Raw genomic sequence first — 12,835 nt, 5'->3', positions numbered from 1 at the left:
ACAGATTGCAAATAGACCTGACAAGTTATAACCCACCCTTATTCTTTTTTTTGTTGACAATTCATGGTAAATTCTGGATTATCAGTTTACACGTAAAGCATTCTTATTAAAGTTCTGATCAGTCCCTTCCAGTACCAAATTGTATTTCTGTCATAATTTTGGACAATAATGCATATGTATAAAATGCACGAGTAATGAAATACTCCACTTCTAAATGACATACTTGGTTTCTTTATTGTGGATATATTTTACAGAAAGATGAAACCATGAGGACAATAAATTAGAATTGGAATTGTCTACAATGGGAACAACTGTTCCATAAAAATAAACTATTTATAAAGCAAATAACACAGAGACTGAAAGTTCTGTCTGAATGATTGTACAGCCAGTTGGTGGAGGCCATTGCTGGTATTGCTGTAGATGGGATGTGCTGCTCCACAGGTGCTATAAGCACAAAGCTCTGAGGATTATAGATCCAGAATGCTGTTCTTTACTGGTCCGATTCCTCATACATACATTTTTCAAGTACAAAATGGTTTAGATACATACTGTTAGGAAGCAAACATAGATTGCTCTGGATGAAGCTCATACAGTTTCTACGGTAGTGGAAATAAAATGTACTCTAGTCATAAATGTCCATGTCGAGTGGCAGTTATATACTTATTTGCAAGATACAAAGCAATTAGACCACATTCAGCAGTCTAGAAACAGTAAAGAGAAGTTTTTAAGTCTCACAATAGCAATACTGTTCAGACAAAAGTATTCAAAAAATCATTAGAAAACGTTTTTATTATTTATTTCAATCAACCATTATAACTGTTGTCCCAAGAATGTATACCAGGAATGGGCTACCAATGATTTTTCAGGGTACATGATGCTCTACTAGGGTAGCCTAAGCAAGAAATTTGTAGAGCAGAATGAAAGATATAGCTTTTCAGCTATTGTGGTACCACCCTGCTGTAATACAAACACTGGATGTCATTTCATCCACTTTAATTGATAACTTCTGATGCAAGTGTAATAGCAGAATGCTTCATTTCCAATGGAGAACTTGATTGTCCACTTCAAATTGGCCATGACCCCTTTGAAACTGTCTGAAAATCCCTACATTATTTACTGTAAAGCGCTGAGCAAACTGTTGGCGCTATATAAATCCTGTATAATAATAATAATACTGCAGAACTATGGACCAGTTACACACAGTGACATTGCAGCCAACAACAGCCAATGATCTTTGTTACTGAGTATTAAAAAAATAAAATAAAAATGGGTAACTTTGGAAAAGTTGCCCATTAATGGGTGTATTTATAGTGATAGTAATTGTGTTTGTCTGATCTCCAAGAGGAATGAAAATGTACATATAACAACCAATATGGTTGATGCCAGGAGAAAATGCATGGTTGGTAAACTATGGTACAAATTTATAAGCAATAGTCTTATAAACATTATGTTTAATAACACATAGCAACCAATCAGATTTCATCTTTTAGCACATCAAAGAAACCATAACAATGAAAGCTGATTACTGGCTGCTTGGCTACTTTATGTTGTTGTCTTATAAACTGATAATGGACTAAAGAACAAAAACTGGATTCTTTACACTTGTTAGACATAGTTTACAAATAAACATATTTGAATGCTGAAGTATCACAACAATATGGAAGTCACCAGTTTTGGGTGAGCACTAATATGCTTTGTAACCATCAGTTCTACATTGAATCTACTCTGAGAATGACAAGAATGGCAAAATAACTCAATACAAATAGTTTGCACCAGCATAGAGAATATCAACTTTAGTTCTAGTAAGTAGAAAAGCCAGAAAAGAGCCATATATTACTTGTTTAAAGAGCAATGGTACTACTATTCTGAACTACACATACAAAATTAGTGATACCCTTGTCATCTAGTACCAGCAGGCTAAAGCCATTATGTAAAAGTAGCTGTTTTTATACTGAGAGTGACAATATATATATATATATAGAATATATATATATAGAATGGCACCATGTCTTACTGTATAGAGAATCCTTAAGGAAATCTTTTTTTGTGGATCTATTGCAAAATTTTGTTACATGGAGATCCTGCCATCAACATCATCTCCTTTGCAGGCTGACAATTCTAAGCCATTAACTCACAATTTGCAGCAGCATTGCAGGCTTGCTATGTGTGCTCCTAAAGATGACCTTTGGGATGCCTATCAGGTCTATTAAAAGGCTAACTGAAAGGGTTAGTTTATCTTTTCACAAAAAAAAAAAAATTAAAAGGAGAACCATCTTACTACATCCTCCCCCCGACACCCCCAGTCCCTGCAGCACTCATTTCCTTTGATGATTATCTTTTGCCGCCCATGTCATCCGGTATAGGGCATTCTGGACGTTTGAAAATGCAATACAGAGCACCAAAGTTGTCTAGGCATGCAATAGTGAGCAGGCGTTGATCAGCGCTGGCACAGGACCACGCTATCCAATGAGATTGTTTCTGAGCCCTCTTTTCTCTAGGATGGTATACCAGAAGGAAAAAGGATGCAGAAGAGTGCAGCTTTCAAATGACCAGACCACATTATCAGCTAGCATGGGTAATTAAACATAATTACCCAAGGAGGCAAGTGCAGCTGAGACTGGGGTGTGGAGAGGGTATTGTGAATTAGTTCACTTTTTTTAATATTTGAAGGCCCTTCCATTACAGCCTGCAACAGGAGGTCCTGTTACTAGCAAAAACTTTGAAAGAGATTTACAAAAATGTTTTTCTTAAGAAATCTGTATACGCTGAGGTATGATGCCAAACTTACTGAAAAATAGATTTAGGGCCTACATAAACTATAAAGGTTAAATAAAATGTATACCCTATAATTGTTACCTGCACACTTTGAGGAAGTTTGTTTGTAACAATGAATGAAAAAACAGCAAAGAAGAAGATATAAACACAGTCCTGCAAAAGAGACTATAGAAATAATGTTGTAATTTCTACTTGAGACTCTATTGTGTTTAATATTACTAACAGAAAGATTGGCCTATGCAGTCTTTAAAATGGAAATTCTCTTGTATGACAGTTAGACTGAACATCTCTGTGCATTCTGCTGCTTTCCTAACAAGACAAATACTAAACAAATGGAGAAAGATTTTTTTTACATGCAAATATATCTATATAGATTTATATTTATATATATATGAACATTTTTGGTTTGTATTTTGGCCAACTTATAAATAAAACACTCTTGGAAATGGAAATGCATAGACATATTCAGCATAACTTTGTACTGACTGTAAGGAATTAAGATTCTTCAACAATGAATTATTTTCTGTTCTCTTTAATGAGTTTTTAATGAGCATCCCAGTCTTCTTCCCAATAGAGATGAGCCCACTTCAGGATACACAGCAAAGGACGACCACGTGACTATGCTTGAATTCAGGCAGACTGTCCTGTGTAGACTCCTTCGTGGGACATAATAATGTCATTCACAGTTTGAAATACAAATACCCTGATGCATCACAAATTGACTATTAAGAATTTTGTGATTATTATAGTTTTTGGACTTCAAATGTTTTTAAGTTTAAATAGTCTTTGACTGTGCACAGTTCTTCTGACGAGGAAAAAAAAGGTCAGGCCCTCTTTGCGTGAAGCATTTCGATTAGGAGATTGTTACAGGGCACATCGCCATTGAGATGTTTGTAATATAGGTATTCTTCTGCCTGCAAACTGATAGCCCGAATTTCTGGAAGCCGTAGCAACAACTGCCCAAATTTGTCTGTTTGCTGGGGGTAGTTACATAGGGTGTAGTCCAGTAGAGCAGCATTTACTTGTTCCTGAACTCCCTCTACCAGCTGGAAATTCTCCAAGTTCTTCACATCTAGATCACGAAAAGAAAACATAAAACAATTAGGAGCATTTAGTGCACTTTCTTGTATTGATTAGAAGCAAAATGATATTTAGATTCATTGTATAAGCATTATTTAGAACAGTGGTCCCCAAATTACAGCCCGGGGGCTGGATGTGGCCCTTTGCTTGCCCTTATCCGGCCCTTGGGGCACTTTTTCTCCCACTGATACAAGACACTATTCCTCCCACTGACACCAACAAGGGGGCATAATACCTGCTACTGACATCAACAATGGGGCACTATTCCTCCCATTCACACCAAAAACTGGGTCCTATTCCTCTCACTGAAACAAACTATGGGGAACTATTTCTCCAACTTACACCAAGAATAGGGCTCTATTCCTCCCCTAATGTTGAAAATGCATTGTTTACTCCCACTGATGCAGGACAATTTATACTCCCAATGGCCACAGTCTGGCCCCCCTAAAGTCTGAAAGCCAGTAAACTGGCTCTTTGTTTGGAAAGTTTGCAGACCCCTGATCTAGATTAAAAAGGTCACATGGAGTTCTTTACTTGCCTTCAAATGAAAGCACTTTAATTAAACTGTAACTTTTTATAGCTTTGGATAGCGTGGAAAAAGTTTAGGACCTCTGTTTATTTATTGTTGCCTGTGTCCCCACTGGGGATATTTCTCCGACTTCCTGTTCTGATGACCTCGAATAGGAAGTGAGAAGAACCTTGCTATCTGGAATGCAGACAACAATGCTTGGCAGAAATTCCTAGGGCTTATGGAAACTATAACGCATAAGTGTTAATGCATGCATTGACAACTTTTTGCACTAAGCAACTCTTTTGGTATATTTAGTCTTTATTTAAAAGGAAAAACATTTTAAAACAAAAGGTTTGTTTAATAAAAGTTTAACTTGGTGTTGTAGCCAATATTACTGGCATTACAGAGTAGATAGAACATACAGTGTACGGATGGGTTGCTGTCTTTGTGCAAATACACCTACCATCCCGGCCATGCCTTGGCAATGGCTGTCCCAAAAAGGTAGCAACTGGTGAATGTCAAGCTAAAAACTATTTGTTTAGTTTTGGATAAAGTAGGAAAGGATTAAAAATACTACTGACAAAGGTCTTCCAGACAGAAAATAAGTAACAATCTGCAACTGGGACACAGACAGGAATACAAATATGACCAAGGCTGGACTGACAACTCATGGGCCCCCGGGCAATAGGGGAAAATGTGGCCCCTGTGTCCTTGCCCAAACTCAAAAAAGCCTATGAAAAAGGTACCAGGGGCATCTCATGGGGCCCCCTTCTGACCCCGGGCCCTCGGGCAGTGCCCGAGTTTCCAAATGGTCAGTCCACCCCTGAATATGACAACTGTTCCAGTCTCCCCCTACTCTACTAAAGAAAAGCATTTTATTTCTGTTGGTATTGCTGTTGGAGCATTTTCCTCACTTTCTGTTTGGTAAAACTTTGTCAGCAGGACAGAGAGTGATGGTAAGCCTCTTCACTGGAGCCCGTGCCAGGAGTTCTAATCCTTCACTCTATCCACAACTAAGAAAAAGGTTTTTCTCTGGAGATATAATTTACATTTTAAAAATACTCACATACAGCAATAACCAGCACGTATATAGACAATTTTAGAATATGTACAGTTTTACAAATATCCAGTCCATAGGAGACTTTGACATGCCCTTTAACAGAAAATTGTATGTCAAATTTGTCGCTTGGTGTGTCGCAGGTAAGGCTTTACCAATCCATCTTTTTTTATGGTTTATCCTTGTCTGTTACACAAAATGAATAGTACTTTCTTTAGCACAAGTGTGCTTTTTTATTGATTAATGTGGAAAATCTGCTTCTATTTAATTTTCATATATTTTTATAATTGTAGAAGTCTTTACTTTAATTAAAGTGGTTGTAAAGGCTCAATGATTTTTACCTTCATGCATTCTATGCATGAAGGTTAAAAACCTTTTCTGTGCAGCATCCCCCCCATCCAGCCCCCCCCTAATACTCACCTAAGCCCCCTCTCGATCCAGCGATGTGCACTGGCTATCCAGGGACTCACTCTTCTCATTGGCTGAGACAGCAGTGGGAGTCAATTACAGCCAGTGAGCCAATGAGGAGAGGGGGCAGGGCCAAGTCATGGCTCTGTGTGTGAATGGACACACGGAGCAGCAGGTGCCCCCATAGCAAGCTGCTTGCTGTGGGGACACCCGATAGAAGGGAAGAGCCAGGAAAACTTGCAGGCGACCTGAGCAGAGGAGGATCCGGGCTGCTCTGTGGAAAACCACTGAACACAGCTGGTAAGTATAACATGCTTGTCATTTTTGGAAACAAAAATTATATCTTTAGTATTGCTTTAAGCATGTCACAAATATGGGTTGGTGCCTATGACTAAAATTGTTTAATTATTGTTTTTACTCCATGTTTGCAAGTGGTGCTTTTTTCATTGGTGTCATTGACAGAAGCAATTAGGTGGCCTTATGTTTACAAGCCACCTAACATTTTACAGACACAAGATCAGACAAATTTAGTCATGCGAAGATCTGGAGCCCTTTCGGGGTCTTAGATTTGTTCATTTTATGTTTGTATTAAGGCAGGCAACAGAGAGAACCCAATCAGTTACCTGCTAATGCTACCTACCAAACAATGCAGCTGTGCTAAAATCAGAAAGTCCACTGAATTTATCCTAAAGGAGATGTAATCCTAATCACTAAAATATCATATGACGTTAACATGCTAATATACTTTCAAAAATAATTTTAAATATTTTTAAATCTTCAGCTTTCATCAAAATAATACCAGGAGATCCTACCATATAGGTGCTTGTTCAGGCACCTTTTGTTGTAGAGTGACAGTGTTCTGTCCCTGTCTCCCAATTGCTTTCCTGCATTGTCACCCTTTCACATATGCTTCCAGCAGAAAATATAAGCAGTCAAGCTAAGCAACACAGACATGCCCTGTTGTTGCTAACATCAGCAATCTCACCCTGAGCATTGCCTTGTCTAGCCAACCACTGGATTTACAGCTAGCGTGGATCTACAGGCTCTAGCACACTTTAACAAAGCATAGTATAACCTGTAGTTCCACAACAGTTGTGATTCTACAGACTGGCTATGGGCAAGATAAAGAAATAAAAATAAACCTGGAATGCCTATGTACCTATGTATACATGTGCTTTAGTGAGATAAAGATAACATTTGTGATCACTAGCAATGTCAGTATCAGTAATAAGGCTGGCCATACATTATACAATTTTCATGAGATTTTTGCTTTAGATTTACCAAAAAACATATAATATGAGGTCAAACCTAGACAACACTTTCAACTGTATCAGGTTAGGCAGGTCCTTGCACTACATAGTTGAAGGTAAATCTGAAAAAAATTGGACAGAAAATTGTAAGAAAATCGTGTAGTGTATGGCCAGCCTTAGTGATGCTCCCAAATAGTGTTTGTTAGAGCCAGATTGACCAGAACCCTATCACAGTCCCATTATAAGTTGCTGATCACTACCATTACCAGTATAGCATCATAGCTGCGTAAATTCCAGTAAACATACCATCATTTGTAGACTCTATAACTTTTGCACAAACCAATTACTATACAGTTAGTAGGATTTTTTTCTTACCAAAGACATGTAGCAGAATACATTTTGGCGTCCATTTATGAAGAAATGTATAACAGAAAGTAGAAAATATCTTTTTTTTTTGCTTTTTTTAAAATGTTCAGTTTATTTTCAGTTAAATCGTAAAAACTAAAAAAAACCCAGTGGTGATCAAATATCACCAAAAAAAGTTCTATTTATGAGAAAAAAAATATAAAAATTCCATTTGAGTACAATGTTGCATGACCGCGCAATTGGCAGTTAAAATATCACAGTGCTGACTAGCAAAAAATGCCCTGGTCATGAAGGGGGTAAACCTTCTGGAGGTCAAGTGGTTAAGTCACTCTTTGGAAAGGTTTAGGAAGCTTGTAGCCATGGAGTCACCTGACCTTAAGTCATTTGCAAAACTATTTTATTAAATGACAGGGTGACACTTGATAACACACTCCCTACATGTTATAATTAAGAGAGCCTTGTTGCTGTTACTAGTATCACAGAACTTAAAAAAAAATCTTATAATAAAAAGATAAGGAAAAAGGAAATGTGTAAGTTACAGAGCATTATTACAAGTATGTACATATTTCATGATCACCATCAACTCTTAAAGATGATCTTTATAAATCCAGGACAAACTGTACATATGAGTATTTCGGAATTTTTCTTTTTCTGTTTTCCAAACAGCCTGTATTTTCAAAAGAATGGGTTTATGTCTATAACCCAAACTTGTATAATTTTTTACTATTTTGTGACGTGAAGAGTTGGCACATTTGTTACGTATTCATGAAGCACAGACGTTATTTAGCTTCCAGCTTCAAAAAAGCACAGAAGATACCTAGTTTTCAGCTATCACAAAGCACAAAAATATCTAGATTTCAAGTTTCCTTAGCCTTACAAATCAATTCTAATGATCAACAGAAGTCAAAGAAAATATCAGATTTTTTTTTCTTCACTGTAAAAGTCAATAACTTAGATTGTAAACTCTAACGAGTAGGGCCCTCTGTTTCCTCTTGTACCAAATAATACTGTAACTAACGTTTACCTTCATTTTAGAAAAATGCGCACACTTGGCGCTAAATAAATCCTGTATAATAATAATCTCTGGCGGGTGATAGCCAAAACAAGAATTACATTATAAGCACCCTGTTATGCAGCTACTACCAACATTTACCACTTAATTAAGACTTCCCTACAACTGTATGTACATTTTCTGGGAAGATTGCATATAAGGTGTCATTGTAGGAGGCAAGAAAATTACAGATGGGACTAGTTTATGAGATTTGTGGGCAGCAAGTCAACTGTGTGCTGGAAAATATCCCCCACCCCATGTCAATTTAAAAATTATAAATCTTCTGTTCCAATATGCTTTTTAATATTTCAAGTCTACAATAATTCTAAAAATACAATTTTACCAGATTTTCCGTTCTAGCACAAGTATGTCTTCATTAATTGTTAGCATTTTGTTGTACTAATTGTTTACTAGGCACAACTTATAGGATAAGAATGGAACATAAACTACTTCAGATAGATTTTCATTAGAAATTCATAATACAATTTCAATCAGGCAGAATCAAGGATAGCTTAAATAGAACAAGGTCAAACCCTTTAGTGACACAAGGGTTGTAGATTCTCACAGCCTGAACATAATATATGGTCTCCTAATGAGTCTCCAGGGCCCATCCTATCTTTAAACCAGAGTACAGCACAATTCATATCATTCAGATTAATTTTTCTGACCCAAGGTGAATTTAGAAACTGACCCGCCAAACCGTGAATTCTAATAAAACAAGACAAGAGGTCTTGTTTCCATGAGACATTTTTCTAAATGATAGCAAAATCCTGGGACAGGCCAAGACTATGCTAATGAACCATCTGCTACACTCAGCTGGAGAGCAGAATGATCTTCATGAGGTACCACCTTCTAAAATATATATCTCTGTGACTGATCATCAGTGGAAAATAGATGGTCTGCTGGCCTTTAACCTTGCTGAAGATTCTCATGCATTTTTATTTTTATATCGAATAGACAATATATCCTCATCTGAGGTGTGTAAAGTAGAAGGTTAAGGTGTCACCCTCTCTTAGGACTAACGTGAATCAAGGGCACTGTCATGTTTCATTGGACATATAAAGTTGAGTGCCAGCTTATCCAAAAACAAAACATCTGCATTTTGTAAACCTCAATATTTAGAGGAGTTTTATTTGCATTTATGCTATGCAGTTTGCAGTGAGGCAATAAAATGGTGCACTTTTTTAATTGAATTTTTAGTATTTACGGGTTTGAGAAATTAAAAGACTCATCTAATGTAAAGGAATTTATTTTTGTCACTGAACAAAACATGTGACTAGTCTGTACAATGCGCAACACTTATATGAAATAATGAAGCAAGGAAATGATTTACTACAGGAGCAAAAACTGAGCACTAAGTAAAGCTATGCTCACTTTTAATATCCATCCATGTGCAGGGAGATATAAAAATTAAAATGTGATTTTTTCTTGCACTTGGATAATTTAAGAGAGAGAATATTTAGCATTAATTAGTTAGACGGTTTTATTTGTTCAAATAGAAAAATTGCTTTCATAAAACATAGCATGAAAAAAAAAAACATTTTTAAGAGAAAGGTCAGATTCATCTATTTGCATTTGTTTATCAGTGGCAATTATCTCTTTTTTCTGCCAAAGAATAACTGATTAACTTGAGAAATTTACATATAATTCAGGTGAAGTTTGAAAAATGTATTAAATGAAGGGACACACTTAGAAACCTCTATCTTAGCGGTGCTTGAAATGCAGCTGTAGATTAAGGATATTTCCAATAGTTACAGGCTGGAGACCACCTAAATAATTTCAGCAAAGTCACTGTGTATCTGTAACAATCATCTGCTACACTTGACAGTGAAAATGTGAAAAATAATAATGCATCCAGCAAGCAGGTCCATGAAAAATTATTTGATTCAATAGGAATACAACACTTGTCCCGATATATCAATGTGTGCTAAATAAGAACTGTCATAACGGAAGAACTAGATTGGTGGCTTTGAGCAACAATATAGTTTTTATTAGGCATGCACGGATCAATGATGCTGGCAATTCCTACATGCTATTTGATGGAAATTTAGAAAAATGACAAATATCAGATCTTTGGTTGTACTGTGAAAAACAACTGCAAAACATATGTGTGCATGTCATGTCTGGATAGGTATACAGTAAAATTTTAATCCCAAAATCTGACTAATCCCCTAATTGACTTATTTTTTATTCCATTATTTCTTCCTTTGCTTTTCTGTAACTGTCACCATATAGCTTAGTATTCAGAATAATGTAATGTTATATTAATAACAGGAGGTACGGTTGAAGAAAAGGCTTTACTTGTTCGAAATAATTCAAGTAAGTCGTTACCGGTACTATTTGGTACTTTAAACTGTGTAACTAAAGTATACATAAACCACATTACTAAAATGTTATATAAGCTTTAACACATTAATGTAACAAAGTTATTTTCAATCTGTTTAAATCTGCAGATTTCACTGATCCTGCCATGAAGGTTCTTGTTCAGACACTTCCTGTTATAAGGTGACAACACTCTGTCCCTGTCTCTTAATTGCACTTTTTCATTATTACACTAGTACACTTCTAAATCTGGCTTCTGATTGCAACCACAAGTGATTGTTTCAATACACATTGCACCAACATGGTCTGTTGTCTCTTTCAGGAAACCAGCCTTAAGAAATGCTAGCTATCACTATGGTGCATGCAGACAGGAAGTGGTTGCAAAGCAGGTGCAGGAGATCAGCAATACCAGCATGCAATGATGGATGAAAAAAGGTGAAAACGGGTATTTTACTTAAAAATGGCAATTGTTTATGATACACTGTACTTTAAATATGGAAATACAATCAGGATCAAACAAAAAAATTGAAGAAAAATGCCACATCCATTATAAAGATACTCCAAACATTACTGTTTCAAATCAAATATACTGAGAGATCAGTCACATTGACTACATTTATTATTTCCAAGTCAAACACACTTTAAAGTGAAAATGTTTACTTACAGCAAAGGATAAAAGTGCCTGAAAGTAATGTCTTAAGCAGAATCAGCTTCTCTTAGTTCCCCTGTACTAGCCACGTCTAATCTATTCTGTTTTATTCACTCAGGGACTAATTACTTCTTTTTTTTTTCTTTTTTACATGAAACAACCTCCAAATAAGAGCATAGAGGGCCATGTACTATCTTTATTGAACAGTAGACCCTAAGGTCCTTTTGAATATATTACACATAGGCAGACAGCAGAGGCATTCCCCCTTCATGTACTCAGGCTACCCTGCATACATTATTGTAATCAAGCCTTCCGTCTGTTAATTAAACAGCATCAGAGCACTGCTTAACTTTCTTAATGGACTTAAGCAAACAGCGTTATTTAGCCATGAAGGCTGCTTCCTGATATCTGTTAATCAAATAGATCATTAACTGTTTAACAACCACAGGCTAATAAAGACTGTATGAAGATGGCTTCATTTATAGATTGTTTTCTACACGGACAGCTAGCAGTGATGACTTGAGGGCAGTGCGGCTAAGGCCGCCCTACTAGAACACAAGTGCACTCATTGAAAAAACTCCTCTCATTCACAGCCAGCCATATCATGGGATGTCAATCAGACAAAACGCCTCAAGCAGTTGAATGTGATCTCAAGCTTTTGCATACAGCTTCACTCAATAAGTTTCTGCAGTGTTTGCTGCACCAATATATATCCAATATTTTCAGACAATGGCAGACTATGTAGGGAAATGACAATGAATATAGAATAGACACATTTCTTTGGGGGTGTCTTAGTCTGTGTTGGGGTTTTTTTTTTTTCTTAACTTCCTGCTCTGTGTCTTTCTTCTATTTCTCAAATTAAAATTTCTAACTAATCAAATGGCTAAAGATTTGCCCAAAGGTACAGCGTGTGGGACTAAACCTACCTCGTTAGAAGGTACAGCTGTAAGGCATGCTTGCTTTGCAAGAAAGGAAATTCCATTTGAGTGTAATTGCATATAATTGATTTGATCTGTTGTAGGGGCTGGTGGTTTTACATGGTGCTACTCCTGTCTACTGTTTATTTAAACCTGTCCCATTGCTTTGTATAATTCTTCTATTGATCCATATCTGTATAATATCATATTATATCAATGTTTAGTATATTCTCATACACTGAAACAAAATTGTACTCACGCACCAATGATCTGTATAATCTTTTTTTTGATTTATCAACAGCGCAAAGGCTCATCTAAACAATCAATGTAATTTACATTATACATCAGATAGGTACTGAACATATAAAGTTGTAGATCTGAAGGCGGCTGTACGAACTGTAACATGTTTGATTATTAGTCATCAATAAAAGTTCTCAATAAAAGTTGAA

At 36.3% G+C, this 12,835-nt stretch overlaps 1 protein-coding gene across 1 annotated transcript in view; it reads right to left on the bottom strand.

Moving 5' to 3' along the window:
• Nucleotides 1–215: 215 nt before the first annotated feature.
• The window catches only part of NR5A2 (nuclear receptor subfamily 5 group A member 2), a 132,664-nt gene continuing 120,044 nt past the window's right edge, over nt 216–12,835 (bottom strand). Inside the window, exon 7 of the mRNA XM_089688687.1 lies at nt 216–3,847. Coding sequence (XP_089544813.1) covers nt 3,600–3,847 — 248 coding nt within the window. The 3' untranslated portion in view covers nt 216–3,599. The remainder of the gene's footprint in view (nt 3,848–12,835) is intronic.

The sequence above is a fragment of the Staurois parvus genome, unplaced genomic scaffold, assembly GCF_062004578.1.
Source record: "Staurois parvus isolate SC_StPar_1 unplaced genomic scaffold, SC_StPar_1.0 ptg000450l, whole genome shotgun sequence".
In the NCBI taxonomy this organism is placed as follows: domain Eukaryota; kingdom Metazoa; phylum Chordata; class Amphibia; order Anura; family Ranidae; genus Staurois; species Staurois parvus.
Note: the sequence above shows the minus strand (reverse complement) of the source record. Positions and strands in the feature narration are given on the sequence as shown.